Below are 26,744 nucleotides of genomic sequence, written 5' to 3'. Positions count from 1 at the left end.
CCCAGTGAACCAGGTTGGACAGGGTTACACATCTAAATCAGGTTAAATTTGAGGATCCCAGCTTCATTAAAATATTTAAATAGCCAACCCCCACCTCCATGAAACCTGGAAGTGGGAGGACAGGGGTCGGGGTTTAAGATTTAAAAAATTTTAACATCTCACCCGACCCTAACCACCTGCTCTTTTGGGACTAATATTCTCCTGATATTTCTGAGACATATTAAAGGTGTGATGAGATTGCAAGTCATTTTTTATCTGATCGCGTGTCAAAATATCTCAAAGTGCTCCTCATAATTATGATTTGAAATATGTAGTGACTGCTGTAGGTGAACAGACTGTTGTAGAACCAGCAGAGAGCCGCAATGCTCGGGGTTACTTAACAGTCTAATTAGTTCAATAGTGTCTTCTTATAGGTGGTTTTCAATAGAATCCTGTTCACTAAAGCTTTTGCCTAACCAGAGTGGATCTGCAAATACACTTCACAAATGCCACATTCCAGCAAATTAAACTATTTTATTACAGAAAGGTTACATTGAGAAAAATCATTATAAAGAAAAATAATTGTCTTTGGAATATGATTCCCATTTGTCCATGTTCAGTAACCTTTGAATTAAGGACAGGCACAGAGTAGAAGTTATGCAGTGATTAGTGTAAAAGTGATCAGCCTGCTGCCACGTCTCAGGGTTGGGATGTGAAGCGCATGTAGTCTTTAGCGGATGGGAGAATTTCAGTGCGAATTCCCTTTGGGAAGAGCTTCTCTGCCTCCTCTGCAGAAATATTGGGAAGTACCATGCAGTCCCCACCAGCCTGTGGAGAAATGTTTTTCTTTTAAAGGAAGCAAAACTTGCTGCTAATACAGTTTTCAATAACCTCTGCTAATATTAGACCAAAACCTACTCGTTTCAGTGAATAGTTTTAATGGGTGTCTAAAGTTTATTATTTTCCCTTGGGGAGAAAATCACTCTAATTGTAATTATTGTCATTAGTCAAAAAAACACATGATAGTGAATCAGCAGCCACTTTCGCACCTCTCCCCATTTTCTCTTTCATTGAAATCAATGGAAAGGAAAGATGGGGAAGGTGTAAACTGAGGCACTGATTCACCATCATCTGTTTTTCTGCCTGGCGATAAAAGTTAAACTCCTGTCCCCCACGCCCGTCCTGTCCCTCACCAAGTCTCTTGATCACAACTATTTGAATTAATATTCTTACTAGCTGTTGGCTAACTAGAAAGATATGTCAAGTCCGGTAACTGAGGGAACGACAGAGCAAGGATGCCCAGAGCACAGGGCAGGTCATTTATCCTCACCTTCCAGTCCACAGGCGTGGCCACCTTCTTGGAAGCTGTCAATTGCAGGGAATCGACAACTCTTAGGATTTCATCAAAGTTCCTCCCAGTGGTTGCTGGGTACAGGATGGACAGCTTCAGTTTCTTATCAGGGCCAATTACAAACACCTGAAGAAAAAGGATATAAACATTTAAAAGATGGGGAATGTTGTAGAGCAGTTAGTTCAGTAACTGCTTCCTTGAAAAAATGTTTTTTTAAAACCTTTGGTTTAGTCAGTGATCTGGCCCCAGCAGTTAAAGTCCATCCACAAGAGTATTGTGAGAAATTGGACAAAAGCTAATACAATCTGTAGTTCACCAAGGAAAGATGAAATATAAGCATGTAGTCATCGAAGAACTTGACTCAGTAACTTTAACCAAAGACCAGCTATCCCCTCAAGCTTGATGGTTATTAAATTGTCTCCTGCCCCCATTGCTTTGAGTTCAAGGATGGAAGAGCTAACTTCTAGTACTTGATAGATGACAGCTCACACTAAGATAACAGCATTGTACTCTCATCATTGACAGAACTAGAATGTGAAAATGAATTCTGCACCTCCGACAGAACCCTGGACCCAACTTCTTCCGGGTCCTGAGTGTGGAGGGCAAGACGACAAATCTCCCAGCCTCCTGGCACAGGTCTCAATCACTGCTGAGACAAGTAAAAAGGGATGTTCAAATGTTGGGTGTGTTTGCTTTGATGCTGTTTTCCCAGAGCCCAAGTAGAATTACAAGAGTCCCTGTGTAAGTTGTCATTTCAAAAAAATAAGTAGGTCATGCTGCAACTAACTTCTTTAGCAAAGTACTGTAGCCCTTATAGAGTGTTTGCCACTCAAGTAACAGGTTGAACAACATTGCATTAGCCTTTGCATAGGAGAACTTACAGCCCGAGCCGTCAGTGGTAGGCCCTCCTTGTTCCTTTCCGCGGGATCGAGCATTCCCAATTGCACTGCCAGTTCTCTCTTTTCATCAGCAATGATAGGGAATGGCAGCTTTTCAGCATGTGATTCTCCAATGTATGCATTGATATCCTGCATGTGGCAAACACATGTTAGCATGTATTAGATACTTTACTATACCAACTGCTCCTACTTGAATTCCATGAAAGTCTACAACTAGATCTCTGGCAAAGCCGAGCACTGCACCCAACAAAATAACAAAGGGCTCGGTGACCAATCTATGCCTGGCATCAACTCAGCTAAAGACATCATATTACACACTCACTCACAAGTCTCATTTTTACTCCAACAAGATATTCAACGATTTAATTCCACCTCTCATTCTTAATACCTGCCTTTGGTGAGAATGAGAGTGTTTTACATTAATTACTTTGAAACACATTGTGGCCATATGCAGCAGCTCTTTTGCACACAGCAGTACACCACAAACATCTTTAAAAAAGTGTGATCTATGAACCTGTGCTTTTTTGGTAAAGGGAAGAATATTGGCCAGTAGAACACCCTATTCTTCTTTTGGAATCCTGTCATGAGATCTTTACAGTGTACAGTTGTAACATTTAATCCAAAGAACAAAAGCTCCAACTGTGCAGTCCTCCTTCAATACTGTACTTGATGTATCAGGCTAGATTATGTATAGAGATCTTGAAATGGATTTAAGAGCCTCAGGTCACAGACACTCTTCAGTCCTCAAAATAAATTTTTCCTGTTCTTGTTTCAAAAACTGACTACTCGCACACCAAGCAGAACTAGCCATTTAATGCGAACTCTGACCAATTAAGCAGGAAGGCAGCAAAGATTAATTTCTGGAACGTTGAATCGTCACATCTCCTTAGAACAATGTAATACATGAACTAAACATCAGATTGTATCATTCACCAAAAACAAATTAGAGGAGAAAGTGGGGGAAAAGGCACAAGACTGTCTTTCTGGGATGTAGCAGGGTGCAATGTTCAGATGCCAAGCATTGGTCTTTTGCCCAAGACATGGCAGAATATGACTTGTATTTTGCTTTAGGGCTTTTAAGAGGATGCTCATCGTTAACATCCTGTATTTTGTTTGTATGCACAATTTTTAAATTGGAACCTGGAGAAGAAAAACGTATATGAAATTTTAAAGTGTCAGGTGTGAAGTGATGCAGTTTGAAAGGAGAAATGAGGAGAAGCAATGTAAATTAAATGGTACAATATTAAAGGGTGTGCAGGGAAACCTGGGGCCCACATATATAAATCTTTGAAAGTAGCAGGACAAGTTGATAAGGCTGTTTAAAAAGCATACAGGATCCTTGGCTTTATTATTAGAGGCATAGAGTAGCAAAACAAGGAAGTTATGTTCAACCTTTACAAATCACAGGTTAGGCCTTAGTTAGAGTACTGTGTCCCAATTCAGGGCACCACACTTGAAAAAGGATGTCAAGGCCTTGGGAAATGTGTAGAGGAAATTAACCAGAATGATATCAGGAATAAGGGAATTCAGTTATATGGAGAGAATGTAGAAGCTGGAATTGTTCTCCTGAGAGTATAGAAGGTTAAAGGGAGATTTAACAGAGGTGCTCAAAATTATGAGGGATTTTGTTAGAATAGATAGGGAGAAACTGTTTCCACTGCCAGGAGAGTCGATTAGCAGAGGATTTAAAATAATTGCCAAAAAATCTACAGAGAAAACTAGGTTTTTTTTTACACGAATCATTATGATCTAAAATGCACACCTGAAAGGGTGGTGGAAGCATATTCAAGAGTAACTTTCAGAAGCAAATTGGGTAAATACTTGAAAATATAACATGCAAGGCTATGGTGAAAGAGCTGTGTACTGGGACTAATTGGATAGCTCTTTCAAAGAGCCAGCACAACCACAATGGGCCAAATTACCTCTTTCTGTGTTGTATGATTCTAAAAGCGGACGAGCGATCAACCAAATTGCTGTTGCTTTATCCCAATAGAAACCAAAGATGAAGTCAGAATACCTTCCCCTGCTAATTCAATTGGGTCATGGTATTCTCGGTTAACTAAGGCAGTCTTGAAGTTTAGCTAGTTAGCTCCCTGCATTCATTCACATTAGGGACAGCGCATAATTTCTGCTCCCTGTCACTACGTATAATGATTTAGCATAGTACATAAAGATACCAATGCCAGATAGTTTTGACAAGCTATTCTGGGTCTCATTTTTGCACTGCCAAGAATGCAATGTTACAATTTTCAAGTATCCTCACCCCGAATAAGCCTTGGTAAGGGTTGGAGAATACAAACAAATTAATTTACCTGCCACAATACCCTTTGATATGATGCTGGCAGATAAAATATATTTAAATGTTCACCAACAAGGGATCGTTAAGATCATTTTTTTCAGATTTCTACCAACATATTTCTGATTCTTTTCATGGTGGTAAAAATTGATTTATTCCCGAATTTGAAGAAAATTTCCCTTCATTTTCTCATCATAAATCAGGCCTAGAGATTTGCGTGCATTGCATCTGTGATGTCAGCACAAGCTGTGTACACTGTGTGCCCTGCTGATGTCTCGGATGTGACGTGCGCACTCTATGGGTTGGATTTTGTTGGGGTGGCTGTGGCCCTGACAACGGGCAGGATAGCTGGAGGCAACCCCACCTTAGCCAATTGGGAGAGCCCCGGCTGGATTTTCTGCTGATCTAGCAACTAATGAGCCGCTGTCGGGGAGTCCACCTCCCAGAGCTACTGGCCAATCAGAGGGCTTCAGTCCCAGCAGCACCACCTGGAGCGGCGGCCATTGCTGGGACTGTAAGCAGCTGCAAGACTCATCATGGACACCAGCCTCGCAACAAGGTTAAGTGGGGTTGGGGGTCCCCAGGGCCAGTCAGACAGATCCCAGCCAGGGGTGGGGTAGGTGAGCACAGGGGAGTTTGTTGCTTTGGGGGCCACAATTGCCACCGGGGGCTTCCTCCATTGGCCACAGAGTGCTCACTTCGGAGGCCCCCCACACCACTGAGCCCGCAGGGAAGGCACCAGGGTTCACCAGGTGGTTTCCCCACGCAGCAGAGGTCCTACCTGCCACTGGTAAAATGCCAGCGGTGGCAGAAAGAGGCCCTTAATTGGGCACCCACTTGGCTCAATTGACTTCTGGGCCATCTTCCGCCTTCCCCGCCTGTAATCTCATATCTCGGATACTGATGTCAACAGTAAATTAATAAGCAACCAGCAGCTCATTGTTGTGAAATAACCGAACTGCCTTTGTAACCTCAATTTTTCATTCCATCAATTAACACAATCGACTAATTATTTGCATACTCGATATTTAGTGCAGCTGACTTATTCTAAATGATTGTTACTTTGTGACTTTTGTTGTCTGACTTCTTTGGTAAGAAAAGGTTAATTCATTCACTCGGTAGCTTGTGCGTATCCTGATTGGAAATTGGTAGTGCAATTGCTAATATAATCTGAAATTATTGATATCAGACAGTTCAGCAAGCCAAATTTAGGCATCATTACCTTCTAGGCATAAAGTAGGTAGTGGACCGCAGATGGATCCCTAATGAGAAGTTAAGATCAAAAGTTTAAGGATTTGCCTGGTGCTCTTGAATAATATTCTTGTCAACACATTAATCCCACTGCTCTTACAAGAATCCCCACAGAAATTAAATCCCATGGCTTTTAGGAAGGGTTGCATGGCTAGTTCCAAATAAAAGAGATAATATGGGAGGTAAAGAGCAACAGCGAGTGTGATATTGTAATAATAAGATCCAGCAGCATGTCCAAAACAGGAATACTAATAAAATTTAGATATATAAATTTGTGACTTTTAAAAAACAAGTGTTATTGTGATAAGGAATATTTTATTGAAAAGGCAAGTTCAGCTTTGCATAAAAATGTCAGTAGTGGTAAGTCATTGATATATATTCTAGAGGCCAGGGGAGGAGTAAGAGAGGAATAACTCTTCCATTTACTATCCATGCACTAGTGCTAGAGCAATATTTCACTATAAGTAGAAATCATAGCAGTCACTGTAACAAAAAAGATGGAATTGGATAAGCAATTGAAAACAAATACAGGAAGGTGGCTGTGAAATGGGTTTAGATTAGACAACTCCAGTTGGAGAGCCAGCACATGAACAATGGTATAATTGGGTGCCTTTTGTGCTGTTTCTTTGGTTCTATAAATTTATAACATACATAAGAACATAAGAATTAGGAGCAGGAGTAGGCAATTCAGCCCCTCGAGCCTGCTCCGCCATTCAATACAATCATGGCTGATCTCATCTCGGCCTCAACTCCACTTTCCTGCCTGTTCGCTATAACCCATCAACCCATTACTAATTAAAAATCTGTCTACCTGCTCCTTGAATTTACTCAATGTCCCGGCATCCACCGCACTCTGGGGTAGTGAATTCCACAGACTCACGACCCTTTGAGAGAAGTAATTTCTCCTCATCTCTGTTTTAAATCTACTACCCCTTATCCTAAAACTATGACCTCTTGTTCTAGATTGCCCCACCAGAGGAAACATGCTCTCTACATCTACTTTGTCAATCCCCTTAATAATCATTTAAAGCTCAATTAGATCTCCTCTCATTCTTCTCAACTCTAGAGAGTAAAGGCCTAAACTGCTCAATCTCTCTTCATAAGATAAACCCTTATCTCTGGACTCAATCTAGTGAACCTCTATCTCACTATGTGGACAGTTCCAACAAGGTAAGGTGCTAGGAGTCCCCCAAAGCCACTGTCAGACAAGCGTGCCTGGGAATGTGATCGTTACATTATGTGACTTCATCATTAAGTACAAACATTCTGCAATTCCTGTTTCTGGCCAGTTGTGTCCCAGCTAGTTGCCGGGACACCAGCACATTGCAGAGTACAGTCATAGAGGAACTATTCAGTGGCATTTTTTAAAATCTAAAAATAAGTGAAATTCCTATCAGCTCAATTGCACTGCACATTGCTTTTTGACGATTTTACTGATCATCCTCGTTAGGTCAGAGTGTGGGAATATTGCTGAAAGGGTTTCTTTTAAAAAATAGAGAAAGCAAATAAAAGCATGAACTGAGCTGGCAGCTTTAAAGAATGCCACATTGTAAGTGAAGTAATAATGGGTATAATGGCTGGTTATAATATCAGCACAAGAATAAGAAGGTTTAAGTTGCCGTGTCACTGAAAGCCCTTTACAATTATTTGTTGATTTATTACTTAGTAAGTTTGATCCATATATGATACTTTAGACTGTAAAGAGGAGGGCAGGGATTACACAGCAGAAGCTGACAGATTCATACAAGAACTACAATAATCAATTGGTAAGATGTGCTGTCCTTTATACTTAAAAACAAACTCTTGGACATCCCTTGTTACCAAAACCCCAAATCAATATTTACTCAAATGTCGGCAAGGTAAAATAAAACAAATTAAAGTTAGTATACTAATGTTTTAAGGCAGTAAGCCAATTAAAACATGGCTTTCTCTGGACTCTTCTCCACTCTGTCCAACTCTCATGCGATTGAAGCCATCATACAAATTTTGGAAATATAATGGAGTTGGACAATACAACAACTTGCATTTCCACAGTGCCTCTAATGTAGTAAAACATTCTAATGTGCTCCACAGCAGTGTTTTCAGATTAAATTTGACACCGAGCAATGAAAAGCATAATCAAAGAGATAGGTTTTTAAGGGGAGCAGAGAGGTTTAGGAAGGGGATTCCAGAATTTAGGGCCTTAGCACAACCTCTAATGGAGGGACAAAGTAAATCACAGTAGGTCAGAATTGGAGAACGCAAAGTTTTTGGGAGGTTATAGGGCTGGACAAAGTGACAGAGATAGGGATCGACAAAGCCATGGAGGGATCTGAAGTCAAGGATGATAATTTTAAAATTCAGGTATTGCCAAACTGAGAGCCAAAGTAGGTCAGTGTGCACATGGATGAAGGGTGAACAGAACCTGGCATGAGTTAGCATACAGGGAGCAGAATTTTGGTAATCCTGGGAACTTAAAATTCAAATATTTCTGCATCTTAACCATTATCACATCACGTATAGTTTCAGTTTAGAAAGTTGACAAGTTGTTGCTTTAAAAGCTATCGATGTTCACCTTCAAATACGAAGCCATCTACATTTCATTTCTGATATTGGCAAGTCAAAATGACAACCTTTCTCCCAAGCAGATCAGTCAAATTTACAGTTCACCATTGGACTGCATACACAGAAACAGTTTCAGCAGCCTCTGCAACAACCACATTCCACAATGGACAGCCTATGTTGCATGTAAATGGAAAAGAAGGGGAAAGGCATGTATAACTGAAAAATAATGAAGGAAAGAAAAAAGCTAATTTTGCAGTGCTTGATGCTGCAAGGGCTGCGTGTTGGCATGTTTTTATCTTAAAAGTGGTTCCGCAAGGTGGAATCCTTCTGCCCTCCTCCATCCCTTCATTCATAGATGAGTAAATTCTAATTGCTCCACCATGAAGGAACTCCACATCTGCCGTTGCTCAAAAGCTAACTTGTGACTTTTAATTCCTCCTTATACCCATCCTTGATGTCAAAGAAGGTCGATATAGGCCAGCAACGGAAAAGAAAGATGTATCTTGCCCATGCTTGAAAAAAATAATGGATTGAGCCACTGGATTGGCATTTGAATTTGTTGGCATCATTTTACCCTTTGAGATAAATTGCAGTGGACTTACTGGTGACAAAATGCATTTTAAAGAATAAGCTTATTTCCTTTCAGAAATTCTGGGAAGAAATCTTCCTATAAATGACCCTTCAGCTGTTAAGCAGTTGCAAAAGAACAAGCCAACACCATTATATGTACTCACACATACAGACTTTGGAGGCAAAGTGTACCTCCCAAAAATAATTTACAGCTTACATAACTAACCTAAGACTAATCTACAGCATTCCAGAATGCCCATATTAAATATGGACTATGCAGATTACTGAAATCATTTCTTTAACATTGCAAAATTATCTCTCATAAGTGGCGTATTTTCACAACTTTGCACTTCTAAGTTAAGGACACTGTGAAACTTTTATTTCACAGACGCGCCTCTATTTTGCTTTGTTGTTTAAAGGTTGAACTGATCCCAATGAAATTAGTAATCATTTCAAGACATTAAATGCCCTGCAAGTTATGTTCGATACAGTGGACTGTACCTTGCTCCACCCATGGTGATCCTGAACACTGTCAACTGACAGAGCTATCATTTTCACTTTGCGCTTCTGAAATTCTTGAACCATCTTTGCCATGCGGCCCAGCTCTGTGGTGCAGACAGGGGTGTAGTCTGCTGGGTGAGAGCACAGGAGGCCCCATCTGTACAACAAACAAAACCAACAGTTACAAAGCATAAAACATAATGAGAAAAGTATACAGACCAGCATATGTCCAACTACTCCATCGAAAGAAACAACAAACTTGTCTTTCTATAGTGTCCACCAGAACCTCAGGGCATCCCAAAAGTGTTTTACAGCCAGTGAAGTGCTTTTGAAGAGTTGTCACTGTTGTAATATAGGAAACGTGGCAGCCAATCTGCACACAGCAAGCTCCCACAAACAGCAATGTGATAATGACCAGATAATCTGTTTTAGTGGTGTTAGTTCAGGGGTAAATATTAGCCAGGACACAGGGAGAATACCCTTGCTCTTCTCTGAAATAGTGCCATGAGATCTTGTATGTCCGCCTGAGAGGCCAGATGGGGCCTTGGCTTTCATGTCTTGTCCGAAAGGCAGCACTTCCGACAATGCAACAGCTTCTCAGTACTGCACTGGAGTGTCAGCCTGGGTTATTTATTTTATTTTTTATTTTTATTTAGAGATACAGCACTGAAACAGGCCCTTCGGCCCACCAAGACTGTGCTGACCAACAACCACCCATTTATACAAATCCTGCATTAATCCCATATTCCCTAGCACATCCCCACCATTCTCCTACCACCTACCTACACTAGGGGCAATTTACAATGGCCAATTTACCTATCAACCTGCAAGTCTTTGGCTGTGGGAGGAAACCGGAGCACCCGGAGGAAACCCACGCGGTCACAGGGAGAACTTGCAAACTCCACACAGGCAGTACCCAGAACTGAACCCGGGTCGCTGGAGCTGTGAGGCTGCGGTGCTAACCACTGCGCCGCCCAATGTTACAATGCAGAGAATGTTAATACGCAAATCAGATGATTACTCACTGAATATTCAGTGTTTTATTCCAGTGACTTTTATGGTAGGGGTTTGTGATCTGTAATGGAGGTCAATGATAGTGGAACTGTTGACGAACCATCACAAACAGCCTCTATCAGATAGTCCACAACAGACCCTGGCATGAGGTGAGGAAAACCCCCAGTGTCAGGAAGCTTTGGGAACAATAGGTCAAAGGTCACCTGCTCCTCCAAAGCAACCCACACTTACTATATGTCATATCTCAAATTACTCATGCACTACATTCCAAACTGTTATTTTTTTCCTGCAAGAAATCTATCTAATTCACATTTCAATGAATCAATACTAGCTGCTTCCGTCATCTTAGGAAGGACGCCTGTTCCATAGATTGATGAGTGGAATATTGTTTCCGCAGATTAGTTTTGAATTTATCCCCTTCAAGAGCAGGCCGTGTTCTATTGTTCTAGACAAGGTCTCATAGTCCACATTACCTAATCATGCGACATGCAATAAATTTTGCAACCAGTAATACAAGTACTCATTATTTGCACAGCTAGTTTGAAAGATTAAACTAAAAGTAACGATGCCTACATAGATTTCAAGTACCCCAATGTAATATTTTGAGAACAAATACCATGGGCAGATTGGATGTTGTAAAAACACTTTGTGGTGGTCGCAGGAAGAGCAAGGTGCATCATTTTAATCATATAAACAGCTTTTATACGCCCTTATTTTAAATTAAGATTTTGGGAGGCTGGCATCCATGAGCTAACTCTCCCCATTTACACTTTTAAATACAACCGCCACAGCAGCCAAATCAAGGCAGCATTTGATCGAGTGTGCCACCAAGGAGTCCCAGCAAAATTGAAGTCAATGGGAATCAGGGGAAAAACTCTCGACTGGTTGGTGTCATACTTAGCACAAAGGAAGATGGTTGTGGTTGTTGGAGGCCAATCATCTCAGCTCCAGGATATTGCTGCAGGAGTTCCTCAGGGGTGTGTCCTAGGCCCAACCATCTTCAGCTGCTTCATCAGTGATCATCCCTCCATCATCAGGTCAGAAGTGGGGATGTTCGCTGCTGATTGGTACTGTATACTGTACATTCGCAACTCCTCAGATACTGAAGTAGTCTGTGTCCATGTGCAGCAAGACCTGGACAACATTCAAGCTTGGGCTGATAAGCAGCACAAATGTTAGTTGCCACTTAAGTGCCAGATAATGACCATCTCCAAATAGAGAGGATATAACCATCTTCCCTTGAGATTCAAACACATTACCATTGCTGAATCCCCCACTCTCAACATCCTGGGGTTTTCCATTGATCAAAAATTGAACTGCAGCAGCTACATAAATACTGTGGCAACAAGAACAGAACAGAGCCTGGGAATTCTGCAGCATGTAACCCACCTCCTGACTCCCCAAAGCCTGTCCACCATCTACAAGGCACAAGTCAGGAGTGTGATTGAATACTCTCCACTTGCCTGGATGAGTGCAACTCCAACAACACTCAAGAAGCTCAACACCATCCAGGACAAAGCAGCCCGCTTGATTGGCACCCCATCCACCACCTTAAACATTCACTCCCACCATGCACAGTGGCAGGGAGTGTGTCTTCTTCTTTGGCCTCCTTGTCTCGAGAGACAATGGGTAAGCTAGAGGTGGTCAGTGGTTTGTGAAGCAGCGCCTGGAGTGGCTATAAAGGACAATTCTAGAGTGACAGACTCTTCCACTGGCGCTGCAGATAAAATTGGTTGTCGGGGCTGTTACACAGTTGGCTCCCTCCTTGCACTTCTGTCTTTTTTCCTGCCAACTGCGAAGTCTCTTCGACTCGCCACTCTTTAGCCCCGCCTTTTTGGCTGTCCGCCAGCTCTGGCGATCACTGGCAACTGACTCCCACGACTTGTGGTCAATGTCACAGGACTTCATGTTGCGTTTGCAGACGTCTTTAAAACGGAGGTATGGTCGGCTGGTGGGTCTGATACCAGTGACGAACTCGCTATACAATGCATCCTTGGGGATCCTGCCATCTTCCATGCGGCTCACATGGCCGAGCCATCTCAAGCGCCACTGGCTCAGTAGGGCATATATGCTGGGGATGTTGGCCGCCTCGAGGACTTCTGCGTTGGAGATACAGTCCTGCCACCTGATGCCAAAGATTCTTCGGAGGCAGCGAAGTTGGAATGAGTTGAGACGTCGCTGTTGGCTGACATACGTTGTCCAGGCTTCGCTGCCATAGAGCAAGGTACTGAGGACACAGGCTTGAAACACTCGGACTTTTGTGTTGTTTGTCAGTGCGCCATTTTCCCACACCCTCTTGGCCAGTCTGGACATAGCAGCGGACGCCTTTCCCATGCGCTTGTTGATTTCTGCAGAGAGAGACAGGTTACTGGTGATAGTTGAGCCTAGGTAGGTGAACTCTTGAACCACCTCCAGAGCGTGGTCGTCGATATTGATGGATTGAGTATTTCTGATGTCCTGTCCCATGATGTTCGTTTTCTTGAGACTGCTAGTTAGGCAAATTCGTTGCAGGCAGCCGCAATCCTGTCGATGAGTCTCTGCAGACACTCTTCAGTGTGGGACGTTAATGCAGCATTGTCAGCAAAGAGGAGATCCCTGATGAGGACTTTCCGTACTTTGGTCTTCGCTCTAAGTCTGTCAAGGTTGAACAACCTGCCATCTGATCCTGTGTGGAGGAAAATTCCTTCTTCTGAAGACTTGAATGCATGTGAGAGCAGCAGGGAGAAGAAGATCCCAAACAGTGTAGGTGCGAGAACACAGCCGTGTTTCACGCCACTCAGGATAGGAAAGGGGTCTGATGAGGCACCGCTATGCTGAATTGTGCCTTTCATATCGTCATGGAATGAGGTGATGATACTTAGTAGCTTTACTCAAACCAAAGAAGCAACATCACTCCGAGCAGAAGGGCCACCCGCGCATCAACACGAACAGAATTTCTTATCCACAGCTGTTACATAAATTTCTAAATTCACTTGAAAAAGCCCTTCAAAACACTCCTGAAGGGGATGCAGAGACGAAGTGGGCCCACATCAGAGACACCATCTATAACTCAGCAATGACCTACTTTGGCAAACATGAGAAGTAGAATGCAGACTGGTTTCAATCTCACTTTAAAGAGCTGGAACCTGTCATAACCGCTAAGCGCACTGCACTGTTGAACTACAAGAAAGGCCCCAGCGAGTTAACATCCGTAGCACTTAAAGCAGCCAGAAGCGCTGCATAAAGACCAGCCAATAGCTGCGCAAATGACTACTGGCAACACCTATGCAGTTGTATTCAGCTGGCCTCTGACACCGGTAACATCAGAGGAATGTATGATGGCATTAAGAGAGCTTTTGGTCCAACCATCAAGAAGATCGCCCCCCTCAAGTCTAAATCAGGGGAAACGATCACTGACCAACGCAAGCAAATGGACCGCTGGGTGCAGCACTACCTAGAACTGTACTCCAGGGAGAATGTTCTCACTGAGACCGCCCTCAATGCAGCCCAGTCTCTGCCAGTCATGGATGAGCTGGATGTACAGCCAGCAAAATCGGAACTCAGTGATGCCATTGATTCTCTTGCCAGTGGAAAAGCCCCTGGAAAGGACGGCATTACCCCTGAAATAATCAAGAGTGCCAAGCCTGCTATACTCTCAGCACTCCATGAACTGCTTTGCCTGTGCTGGGATGAGGGAGCAGTACCTCAGGACATGCGCGATGCCAATATCATCACCCTCTATAAGAATAAGGGTGACTGCAACAACTACCGTGGAATCTCCCTGCTCGGCATAGTGGGGAAAGTCTTTGCTCGAGTCGTTTTAAACGGACTCCAAAAGCTGGCTGAGCGTGTCTACCCTGAGCGATAGTGCAGCTTTCGAGCAGAGAGATCCACCATTGACATGCTGTTCTCCCCCTCGCCAGCTACAGGAGAAATGCCACACACAACAGATGCCCCTCTACATTATTTTCATAGATCTCACCAAAGCCTTTGACCTCGTCAGCAGACGTGGTCTCTTCAGACTACTAGCAAAGATCGGATGTCCACCAAAGCTACTAAGTATCATCACCTCATTCCATGACAATATGAAAGGTACAATTCAGCCTAGCAGCGCCTCATCAGACCCCTTTCCTATTCTGAGCGGCAGGAGCATGTACCATATACAAAATGAACTGCAGCAACTGACCACGTCTCCTTTGACAACACGTTCTAAACCTGCAACCCCTTCCACCTAGCAGGACAAGGGCAGCAAACGCATGGAAACACCACCACCTGCAAGTTCCCCTCCATGCCACACACCCTCCTGACTTGGAAATATATCGCCATTCCTTCACTGTTGCTGGGTCAAAATCCTGGAACTCCCTCCCTAATAGCACTGTGAGTGCACCCGCACTAGATAAACTGCAGCGGTTCAAGAAGGCAGCTTCTTAAAAGCATTTATGGATGGGCAACAAATGCTGGCCTTGCCAACTTTGCCTGCATCCCATGAAAGAAAAAACATCATAGACCCAGTTTTTCAGAGAGTTACCCTGCCACCCGGACAGGAGAGCTTGATTTGGTAGTGTAAATGCTGGGAGCTGGTTTCTCCCATAAATTTCAATTAAAATATAGAAGCAAGCTACTGTAATATGTTAGCTCATCACATCATGCATTTTCAGAATAAAAGATTCCTGCTTTCAGGAGGGTTTGAGGGAAAGGAGCAGCAAAGCACAGCGCGAGAGAGGAGCCTTTAAGAACAGTGTGGGAAATACTGGCAGCAGCAGAGCAGCAAAACACAGCCGGAGAGAGGAGCAACGGGGAGAGGCAGAGTCATATTGCAAAGTGACGCATAGGACAAGGAGTCACACTAGTAAGCTTTGAATTTTCATTTTAATATAATTTTATTTAAATTAATCAACTTTAATGTAAGGCTAGTTTAATTAATTTGCATACAACTAAGGCCAATTTTATAATTTACAATCAGCATTCAAGTAATTAATCAATTCCAGTGGATAAGGTTAAAATTAAATAGCAAGGTATAGCAACACTAAAGGTTCTGACTTTTTCAGTAAATTAAAATCTAAAGTTTTGGGCAACAAGAGTTAATTAAAACAATTCAGTTCATCTCCCTATAAAATAAAGTGATGTCAGCACATGAGAAGCAGCTGACTGATGAGTAGCTGGTGAGTTTTTGGTTATTTAAGTCATAAATTTAATAGGCCAGCTCAATCCCATGGAATGTGTATCCTGTTCCATGTGGGAACTCCAGGTCGCTTCATGTCCTGGATAACTACATGTGCAGGAAGTGTCACCAGCTACAGCATCTGGAGTTCTGGGTTTTGGAGCTTGAGCAGCAGCTGGAGTAACCGCAGGACATTCACAAGACTGAGAGTTTCATGGATAGCACGTTTACAGATGTGGTCGCCCCACAGCTTAAAGATACGTACGCAGAGAGAGAATGTGTGATCGCAAGGCAGTCAAGGAAGACTAGGCAGGTAGTGCAGGAGTCCCAAGTGCATCTCACTCATCAACCAGTATTCCGTTCTGAATACTGGTGAGAGCGATGGTTTCTCTGGGGTGTACAGCCAGATCTAAGTCCACAGCACCACGGCTGGCTCAGTTATACAGTGGGGCAGGAGGAAGATTGGAAAAGCAATAATGATAGGAGATTTTATGGTTAGGGGAACAGACAGACAGTTCTGCAGCCGCAGACGTGAATCCAGGATGGTATGTTACCTCACTGGTGCCTAGGTCAAGGATGTCACTGAGCAGCTACAGAGCATACTGAGGAGTGGAAGGGTAAACAGCCAGTGGTCATGGTCCATATCGGTACGAATGTTATAGGTAGAAAGAGGGATGAAGTCCTGCAGGCTGGGCTTAGGAAGCTTGGAAAGAAACTAACAAGCAGGACCGCAAAGGTAGTAATCTCTGGATTGTTCCCAGTACCACGTGCAAGTAATGATAGAAATAGGAGGACAGAGAAGATAAAAGTGTGGCTGGAGAGATGGAGCAGAAAGGAGGGCTTTAGACTCCTGGGACTGGTTCTGAGGGATACAGGATCTGTACAGGCCACATGGTTGCACCTGAACACAGCTGGGACAGATGTCCTTGTGGGGGTGATTTGTTAGTGTTATTAGGGAAGCTGGGAAACAGAAGATAATATTAGAGAGGAAAACCACAGATAGCACTAGGGTGGGAAACAGTAAGGTATTAGGTGGGATCAGAGTAAGTGGAAATGTAATAAGTCCTAAATTAGGTTTACTGTGCCTGGATGTGAAAGCACAGAATGTGGTAAATAGGACTGGTGAGTTGTGGGAGCAGATAGCCACGTGCATAAATGCAGCAACTACAGGCCACTCAGTTTAACATTAGTGGTAGGAAAGCTTTTAGAAATGATAATTCGGGACAACATTAGCAGTCACTTGGACAAATGTGGTTTCATTAAAGAAAGCCAGCAAGGATTTATTACAAGCAAATCGTGTTTAATTAAGTTGCTTGAGTTTTTTGATGAGGTAACAGAGAGGGTTGTTGAGGGTAATGCGATTGAGGGCGGCACAGTGGCGCAGTGGTTAGCACCGCAGCCTCACAGCTCCAGGGACCCGGGTTCGATTCCGGGTACTGCCTGTGTGGAGTTTGCAAGTTCTCCCTGTGTCTGCGTGGGTTTTCTCCGGGTGCTCCGGTTTCCTCCCACAAGCCAAAAGACTTGCAGGTTGATAGGTAAATTGGCCATTATAAATTGTCACTAGTATAGGTAGGTGGTAGGGAAATATAGGGACAGGTGGGGATGTCTGGTAGGAATATGGGATTAGTGTAGGATTAGTATAAATGGGTGGTTGATGTTCGGCACAGACTCGGTGGGCCGAAGGGCCTGTTTCAGTGCTGTATCTCTAATCTAATCGCATAATCTAATGTGGTGTGCGTGGACTTCCAAAAGACATTTGATAAAGTGCCACATAACAGCAAAGTTAGAGCCCATAGAATAAAAGAGACAGTAACTGCATGGATATGAAATTGGCTGAGTGACAGGGAACAGAGACTAGTGGTGAACGGTTGTTTTTTGAACATGAGGAAGGGATATAGTGGGGTTCCCCAGGGGTTGGTGTTAGGAAAATGACCTACACTTTGCTATACAAGGCACAATTTCAATATTTGCAGACGGCACAAAACTTGGAACTATTGTGAACTGAGGAGGATAGTGATAAACGTTAAAAGAACATAGACAGGCTGGTGGAATGGGCAGGCAAGTGGCTGATGAAATTTATTGCAGAAAAGTGTGAAGTGATTCATTTTGGTAGGAAGAATGAGGTGAGACAATATAAAAAGAGGGCACAATTCTAAAGGGGGTACAGGAGCAGAGGGACCTGGGGGTATAAGTGCACAAATCATTGAAGGTAGGAGGGCAGGTTGAGAAAGCGGTTAATAAAGCATACAACATCCTGGGCTTTATAAATCGGGGCATAGAGTAAAACAAGGAAGTTATGATAAACCTGTATACAACACTGGTTCGGCCTCAACTGGAATACTTTGTCCAATTCTGGGCACCATAATTTAGGAAGGATGTGAAAGCATTCGAGGGGGTGCAGAAAAGATTCACAAGAATGGTTCCAGGGATGAGGAACTTCAGTTACGTGGCTAGGTTGGAGAAGCTGGGTCTGTTCTCCTTGGAGGGGAGAAGATTAAGAGGAGATTTAATAGAGGTGTTCAAAATCATGAGGGGTCTGGACAGAGTCAATAGGGAGAAATTGTTCCCATTGACGGAAGGACTGAGAGATAGAGAACATTGATTTAAGGTAATTGACAAAAGCAGCAACAGCAACATGAGAAAAAACTTCTTTCATGCAGTGAGTGGTTAGGATCTGGAATGCACTGTCTGAAAGTGTGATGGAGGCAGATTCAATCGAGACCTTCGAAAGGGAATTGGATAATTATCTGAAGGGAAAAAAATGCAGGGCTACAGGAAAAGGCAGGGGACTGACTTGCTCTTTGAGAGCTGACATGGACACGATGGGCCGAATGTGTGCTTGTGTGCTGTAACCAGGAGGAGGAAATATTATTTTCAAAGGGTTGTTGTTTGAAGCTATCATGAACAGCCTTAAGTATTGCTGCCAATCGGGCAGGCGCTTTTTAAAAACTAAATTGTACTAATTTAATCAGGGTACAGTCGTTTAAGGAGAAAGGAACAGTAGTCACCTTGACCTTTGTTTCCATAGGGAGTAGAGTGATTGCTCACACTACTATCTCACTCTAACGCAGTGCTGAAAAATGTATGGGACAAGATTGCAAAACGCCTCTCGAGAGCAGGGATCTACGGGCGGTACTGGTTTATTTGCATGTATTCAGAAACAGATTGCCAGTTCGAATACTGTCATTTTCTTTCAACCCACATTTCCCCATAACCACACAAGCATTTTCCTGTAAGGTCACTGTCAAGTTACGATTCGCTATTCCTGTACAACACCCCTCGCTTCCGTTCCAACAACATGACACTGCATTTTTAAAATTACATTTTTCATTCAGCTTGGTCATTGAATAATGTCACAAAAATCACATGAATTGTTCAGTCTGTCTTTTCGTGTTTGCTTAAGATCTTGGATTGTGCAGGCACAATTTCAAAGCTAACTAAAAGGACATTAGACAGCCGCTGTTGGACTAAAAAAAAATGCAGTTTAATATAGGGAAAGAATTTTGCCGACATGATTTTGATACACAAGGAAACAAGCACATTGCAACAGTGGCGGGTTCTGCGCAGGCGTAGTGTGTCGCCACGTTCTACACGCCTGAAACTTACAAGCGATTGCAAGTATTTAATTTCATAACTTACGAGTCTCCCAGCCAATCGTGGAATTTTATCCTTCCCTCAGTGGTATCAGCTTCAAAATTTGGGAACGTATCGCCGAGATTGATTCCCATTGTTGTTTATTTAGATTTCTATTTTAACAGCAGGAATGGACTCAAAGAAACTGCAGTGAAGCAGGGGCGGAGAATGAGGAAGTGTGTGCCAATAGGCTAAATGAGAACACGCGAGTATACCGAATTGGAGTTTGACCTTTAGGATTATCATTCTGTTGAGGCAAAAGGCATATTTATATAAATCAGCCTCATCAAACTATTCATCTCCAGGACTGAAACAACCTACAGAGGACTTCTTTGTTGTTTTATTTCGGTTTTGTACACATTGGGCTAAATCTTCTGCACCCGCCGCCGGCTGCCTGCATATGCAGGCAACACACCATAGAGATACCGCAATATTCCGTGCGGTGGCTCATTAAAAAAAAACGCCGGGGTGGGCCGCGCCGCGCCCCCGATTACATGTCGGGGGCGGGTTGTCCGTCCCCGGCATTGGCGTCAGCTGCCTGTGCCTGTTGAAATGGCAAGCAACCAGAAGCTCGGAGTTATGCTTTTGGACTGAGCAGAGGTATTCTGCAAAGTGGTCACCCAATCTGCGTTTAGTCTCACCAGTGTAGAGGAGACCACATTGTGAGCAGCGAATACAGTATACTACATTGAAAGAAGTACAAGTAAATCACTGCTTCACTTGAAAGGAGTGTTTGGGGCCTTGAATAGTGAGGAGAGGAGGTAAATGGGCAGGTATTACACCTCCTGCGATTGCAGGGGAAGGGGACGAGGTGTTGGGGTAATGGAGGAGTGACGAGGGTGTTGCGGAGGGAACGCGAGGGTGTTGCGGAGGGAACGATCTCTTCAGAATGCTGGGAGGGAAAGATGCGTTTGGTAGTGGCATCACGCTGGACATGGCGGAGGATGATCCTTTGGATATGGAGGCTGATGGGGTGGAAATTGAGGTCTCGGGGAACCCTGTCGCGATTCTGGGAGGGAGGAGAAGGGGTGAGGGTAGAGGTGCAGGAAATGGGCCAGACACGGTTGAGGGCCCTGTCAACCACAGTGGGGAGGAATCCTCGGTTGACGAAAAAGGAAGACATATCAGAAGCGCTGTCATGGAAGGTTGCATCATCAGAGCAGATGCGTCAGAGATGGAGAAACTGGGAGAATGGAATGGAGTCCTTACAGGAGGCAGGGTGTGAAGAAGTGTCGTTGAGGTTGCTGTGGGAGTCGGTGGGCTTATAATGAATATTAGTAGACAACCTATCCCCAGAGATGGAGACAGAGAAGTCAAGGAAGGGAAGGGAAGTGTCGGAGAGGGACCATGTAAAGGTAAGAGAAGGGTTGAAATTGGAAGCAAAGTTGATAAATTTTTCCAGTTCAGGGCGGGAGCAGAAAACTGCACTGATGATGTCATCAATGTACTGGAAAAAGAGTTGGGGGAGGGGGCCTGAGTAGGACTGGATCAAGGAATGCTCAACATATCCCATAAAAAGACAGGCATAACTAGGACCCATGCGGGTACCCATAGCAACGCCTTTTACTTGAAGGAAGTGAGTGGAGTTGAAGGAGAAGTTGTTCAATGTGAGAACAGGTTCAGCCAGGCAGAGGAGGGTAGTGGTGGATGGGGACTGGATGGGTCTCTGTTCAAGGAAGAAGCGGAGAGCCCTCAAACTGTCCTGGTGGGGGATGGAGGTGTAGAGAGATTGGATGTCCACAGTGAAGAGGAGGCGGTTGGGACCAGCAAACTGGAAATTGTCAAAATGACGTAGGGCGTCAGAAAAGTCACAGATGTAAGTGGGAAGAGACTGGACCAGGGGAGAAAAGATAAAGTCAAGATAGGAAGAAATAAGTTCAGTGGGGCAGGAACAGGCTGAAACAATGGGTCTGCCAGGACAGTCCTGTTTGTGGATTTTTGGGAAGGAGGTAGAAGCGGGCTGTCTGGGGTTCTAGGAGTATGAGGTTGGAAGCTGTAGAGGGAAAATCTTCAGAGGAGATGAGGTCAATGACAGACTTGTGGACAGTAGCTTGATGTTCGGTGGTGGGGTCATGGTCCAGGGGGAAGTAGGAAGAGGTGTCTGAGAGTTGGCGCTGAGCCTCTGCAAGGTAGAGGTCGATACGCCAGACAACAACAGCACCACCCTTATCTGTAGGTTTGATGACAATGTCGGAGTAAGACCTGAGAGAACGGAATGCAGCAAGTTCAGAGGGGGCCAGGTTAGAGTGAGAGAGGGGGGCAGAGAAATTGAGAGGGCCATGTCACACCGACAGTTTTCAATGAAAAGATCAAGGGCAGGTAAGAGGCCAGAGGGAGGGGTCCATTGGAGGGAGAATGCTGGAGGCGGGTGAATGGGTCTGCTGGTCGGGGGGAGGATTCCTGGTCAAAGAAGTGAGCCCGGAGACGAAGGCGATGGAAGAAGAACTCAACGTCATGTCAAGCACAAAATTCATTGAGTTGGGGGCATAAGAGATTAAAACTGAGTCCTTTGCTGAGTACAGAACGTTCAGCGTCAGAGAGGGGAAGATCAGAGGGTATAGTGAATACACAGCAAGGGGTCAGATCAGAAGGGGTGGGGTCAGAGGGAAGTGAAGGGGAAGAAGGATCTGGAGGGGCATTAGTCCCCATCAGCTGCTGGAGTTTGCATTCCTTCATACCTGAAAGGAAGAAAAAAAGTTTGTTGTTAATCATCAGATAAGACGAAGGGTGAAATGAAACTGCGGAGTAGAACAGCTTTGAGATAAGGTGAGGCGGTGCTGCTGGAGAGAGAGGTCCAATGTCTGCATGTGGCAGTGCATAGCACTGAGTGGATCTCAGGATGCGACGAGAGTAGCAGTCCGAGGAACGTTGTATTTTTCGGCGATATCTATAATCCTGGGTGGATTCAAAACATGAAGGATGAAACTTCAGTTGGAATCCACGTGGAATAAACCAGAGCCGGAGACAGTCACTGAGGTTGGAGATGTGGCTGTGAAAACGAGTTTTGGTAGACACTTTCTCAAACACAAGGAGGGAAATAGAAAGCAATGAAGGTGAACAAGGTAAAAGAGACAAACGAAAATCCCATCAGACAGAAGAGCAGAACTTCTTCAAGGTAGGCATTCCTGGAAGAGAAGTGACAGTGAATTAAACACTAAAACACCAGACTGATTCCTGGGATGGTGGGACTGACTTATGAGGAGAGATTGAGTCGGTTAGGATTATATTCTCTGGAGTTCAGAAGAGTAAGGGGGATCTCATAGAAACCTATAAAATTCTAACAGGACTAGACAGGGTAGATGCAGGAAGGATGTTCCCGATGGTGGGGTAGTCCAGAAACAGGGGTCATAGTCTAAGGATATGGGGTAAACCTTTCAGGACTGAGATGAGGAGAAATCTCTTCACCCAGAGAGTGGTGAGCCTGTGGAATTCACTACCACAGAAAATAGTTGAGGGCAAAATATTGTATGTTTTCAAGAAGGAGTTAGATATAGCTCTTGGGGCGAAAGGGATCAAAGGATATGGGGGGAAAGCAGGAACAGGTTACTGAGTTGGATGATCAGCCATGATCATAGTGAATGGTGGAGCAGGCTCGAAGGGCCGAATGGCCTGCTCCTGCTCCTATTTTCTATGTTTCTATGTAAAATAAAAGCAAAGTACTGCAGATGCTGGAAATCTGAAATAAAAACAAGAAATGCTGGAAATACTCAGCAGCATCTGTGGAGAGAGGTGGAAGTCTGAGTTGTGAAGAGGATGCAAAAACACTTCAAAGGGATTTGGAGAGGCTAAACGAGCGGGCAAAAATTTGGCAGATGGAATACAATGTGGAGAAATGTGAGGTTATTCACTTGGTAGGAAAAACAGAAATACAGAGTATTTCTTGAATGGTGAGAGGCTGGGAAGTGTTGATGTCCAAAGGGACTTAGGTGTTCTTGTTCATGAGTCACTGAAAGCTAACATACAGGTGCAGCAAGCAATTGGGAAGGCAAATGGTATGTTGGCCTTCATTGCAAGAGGATTTAAGTACAGGAGTAAAGAAGCCTTGCTGCAATTGATGAAACCACACCTGGAGTATTGTGTGTAGTTTTGGTCTCCTTATCTAAGGAAGGATATACTTCTCATAAAGGGAGTGCAAAGAAGGTTCACCAAACTAATTCCTGGGATGGAGGGATTGTCCTATGAGGAAAGATTAAATAGACTGGGCCTTTATCCTCTGGAGATTAGAAGAAAAAACCCGCGACCTCTACCAACTAGAAGGACAAGGGCAGCAAATATATGGGAACACCACCACCTGCAAGTTCCCCTCCAAGTCACACACCATCCTGACTTGGAACTATATCACCGTTCCTTCACTGTCGCTGGGTCAAAATCCTGGAACTCCCTTTCTAACAGCACTGTGGGTGTACCTACCCCACATGGACTGCAGTGGTTCAAGAAGGCAGCTCACCACCAACTTCTCAAGGGCAATTAGGGATGGGCAATAAATGCTGGCCTGGCCAGCGACGCCCACATCCCGTGAATGAATAAAAAAAAAGGTGATCTCATTCAAACATACAGAACACTTACAGGGCTCGACAGGGTTGATGCAGGAAGGATGTTTCCCCTGGCTGGGGAGTCCAGAACCAGAGGACACAGTCTCAGATTAAGGGGCAGGCCATTTAGGACTGAGATGAGGAGCAATTTATTCACTCAGGATAGTGAATCTTTGGAATTCTCTGCCCCAGGGGGCTGTGGATGCTCAGTCATTGAGTATGTTCAAGACTGAGATTGATAGATTTCTAGCTGTTAAAAACATCAAGGGTTATGGGGATAATGCAAGAAAATGGTGTGAATTAGAAGATCAGCCATGATCTCATTGAATGGTGGAGCAGGCTCGAAGGGCTGAATGGCCTACTCCTTCTCCTATTTCTTATGTTCTTATATCTATGTTTGCAGGCCCACTCTGTTATGCTGAGTGAATAAGTAAAACTCTGGATTTTCTGGTATTTCTAGGATTTTTTTGATGGGGGGAGGGTAGGGAGGTGGGAGGGTCACTGCAATTCTGTCTAACTGTGATCATGGAAACAGCAAATTGCCCACAAAGACCTGTGATTCTGGGTGCAATGTCAGGATAAATCACTGCCTTCAGGAAAGGAAAACAAGTGCAGAAAAAGATAACATGATTTATTATCAGCAGCTCATTGCTTCTACTTTGAAAAATGATCATAATTAATACATGTGTCAGAGTGCTGCTCCCATATCTATCCTGTCCATTGCTAGTGGCCAGTGCTCTATCATGTGAAAGAATGCGATGCCAAAGCTAAGGCACTACAAAACCTGTAAACACAAAATATATGTGGAGTATAAAAATAACAGGTCTTGATCTGTGCATTCAATACAAAAGATATTAAACACATTAAGAAAATTAATTTCATCGAATGTAATCTGAGAACGGTGTCAAATTTGGCAAATCTCATGCATATTTCTCTATTCACACTCCTGCCAGTTTCCTTTTTTCACAATATTTTAAAAGCCTGAACCCTTTTGAACACTTGTTCCTTCAGCCAGCTGAAAATTCCAATATTTGCAACTATTTTTATTTTTTGCCAAGAAAGGACCAGTTTTCCAGAAGCTACTCCCACCCGTGACATAGGTGATAAGACCTGGCAGAAGGAATATGGGGTAAGGGGATAGTATTTCAACTTTTTTTTTAAAAAAAGAGAGTAGGATGAGTTAGATAGGCTTGGATTAGAGGCGGTGTGGGTTAGATAAATTTAAAGGTATTGTACCGCAGGGAGGAAATGGAGAAAGGCAACCAAGGTGGGGAAAGGAGATCGAGTGTGACATAGCAAGCAGAAGTCAAATGTTTACCTTATAATTTAAAACAAATGGATCTACTGTGTTGGTGCCGTTGGAAAAATCAGAATATACGCTGTTTAATAATGATTATCATACCACTTCACACATAACGGGGGTAGATCTTGACTTTGAATGATCATGTAAAATGTGTGCTAGTGAGTAGGCCGCTGGTTTTACATCTCTCCCCATTGAAGTCTTGGGAGATAGAAATCAGGAGATATGTAGAACAGGCTGACAATTCATTATCATCCATTTTACACTCTCGCACAAAATCAAGATCTACCCCAGTGTATTCAGTTGCTAAAATTGAACCATGCCCCTTTAAACCCACCCATGGTTACATTGCCTAAATAAGACTTATTGCTGGGTCAGTTTGATACAAATTTCTCTCAGGCGCATTCTGTTGTGCTAATGAGATGCTGAATGTTTCTCCAGATGTGAGCAGCTGCTTGTAAATCCCTGAAAACTCACCAAGGTTGGCAAAATGGGCAGGACCTAGCTGTCTGGCTTTTTAGAGATTCTTTTTGCACCTCTCTGAAATGTGACTGAATCAAAACTATTACATATGTACTGGCATCTCATGATCACAATGTCAATTGTGGGATCTTCTTGTATACAAATTGTCTGCCACATTTCCCACATAACAACTATTCCTATTAAAAAAAGTGCCTAGTTGGCTGTAAAGTGCAAAGTGGTATGCATATATAAGTGTTTGTTTATTTCTTTTGTACACCCTTTTGTGGCAATGCTACCAGTAAGTCAAGAGTCATGTATGGCTATAGAACTGGTGCAGTTGGATGTTGAAAGGATTTGAAAAGAAACACGTCAGACGTCTGCTCACACACACATTGTTTTGTTCCTGGAAAATATTTTTTTCTCACTCATTTGAAGGTCGCTGTTAAGTCACTGCTCCCCTCACATAGGAATAAATAATTTAGTGTGAGTAACTGCTGAATTGCATATACAACCCCGCAAATATAGTTATATAGTTTTCCCTGCCCAGTCACCTCAGATAAAGTTTGAAAGTTCATGCTTTACATCACTTTGATTATTAATATAAGAACAAAGTCATTATCCTAATCATAGCTTTGTGCTGTCACAGGATTGACTGCATTGGGATTTTAATGAACAGATTTTGGCAACACTGTACTCATAATTGCTGTTAAAAATAAAGGCTGCATATACTGACACCACAAATCCCAGCTAGAATGGAGATGATTAGGTAATACCACACTCAATCATGGCTGGTGACCATACTGCTGTAAGTGACTGAGATTAATTTTATATACAAAATTTGTATTATTTAACTATCCTCCACTCACTGCATTTTGCTGGATAAATAATCTGGCTACACTCGGGTGATTCTGTTTGCTGTAGCTTTGGTCATAAGTTCGGAGACTGTCAATTAAAACCATGGGCTGAGTTTTGTCAGCACGTCACAGATCCTGGAGAAAAATAGCTCCAGATTGTTTTTGCATTCCAGGATGCATAAAGTTAAGCCTTTAACCACCACCCCCCCCCCCCCCCCCCCACACAAACAGCTTCAACATTTTAAAATTAATATAAAATTGGTTTGGAGGACTAATTGAAGTCCCAGAACTTCCTGTTGTATTTTTGTGACCATCTTTCCGCAGCTCAACAGCTCCCAGCACTGCATGCTCCATTGTGCTGGATGGCAGATGCAGGGTAAGATGCCATCTTTCATTTACCTTTCCAAAATGCTTTTTG

The 26,744-nt window shown here is 43.5% G+C and overlaps 1 protein-coding gene across 1 annotated transcript; it reads right to left on the bottom strand.

The window, feature by feature from the left end:
• Positions 1-493: 493 nt before the first annotated feature.
• prdx6 (peroxiredoxin 6) lies at positions 494-19,366 on the bottom strand. The gene is made up of 5 exons (XM_068037812.1): positions 19,185-19,366; positions 9,392-9,548; positions 2,212-2,358; positions 1,310-1,456; positions 494-807 (listed from the first exon to the last, which is right to left on the bottom strand). The coding sequence occupies exons 1-5, from the start codon at positions 19,271-19,273 to the stop codon at positions 679-681; spliced, it is 669 nt and encodes a 222-aa protein (XP_067893913.1). The 5' UTR covers positions 19,274-19,366; the 3' UTR covers positions 494-678.
• Between the last annotated feature and the right edge of the window lie 7,378 nt (positions 19,367-26,744).

This window comes from Heterodontus francisci, chromosome 8 (assembly GCF_036365525.1).
Source record: "Heterodontus francisci isolate sHetFra1 chromosome 8, sHetFra1.hap1, whole genome shotgun sequence".
Taxonomy (NCBI): domain Eukaryota; kingdom Metazoa; phylum Chordata; class Chondrichthyes; order Heterodontiformes; family Heterodontidae; genus Heterodontus; species Heterodontus francisci.
Note: the sequence above shows the minus strand (reverse complement) of the source record. Positions and strands in the feature narration are given on the sequence as shown.

Coding starts and splice junctions, on each gene's coding strand:
- prdx6 (XM_068037812.1), bottom strand. CDS start 19,273: ATGGGAATCAATCTCGGCGATACGTTCCCAAATTTTGAAGCTGATACC. Junction 9,549..19,184: donor CACGATTGGCTGGGAGACTC/GTAAGTTATGAA, acceptor TTTGTTGTACAG/ATGGGGCCTCCTGTGCTCTC. Junction 808..1,309: donor CCACGCCTGTGGACTGGAAG/GTGAGGATAAAT, acceptor ATTTCTCCACAG/GCTGGTGGGGACTGCATGGT.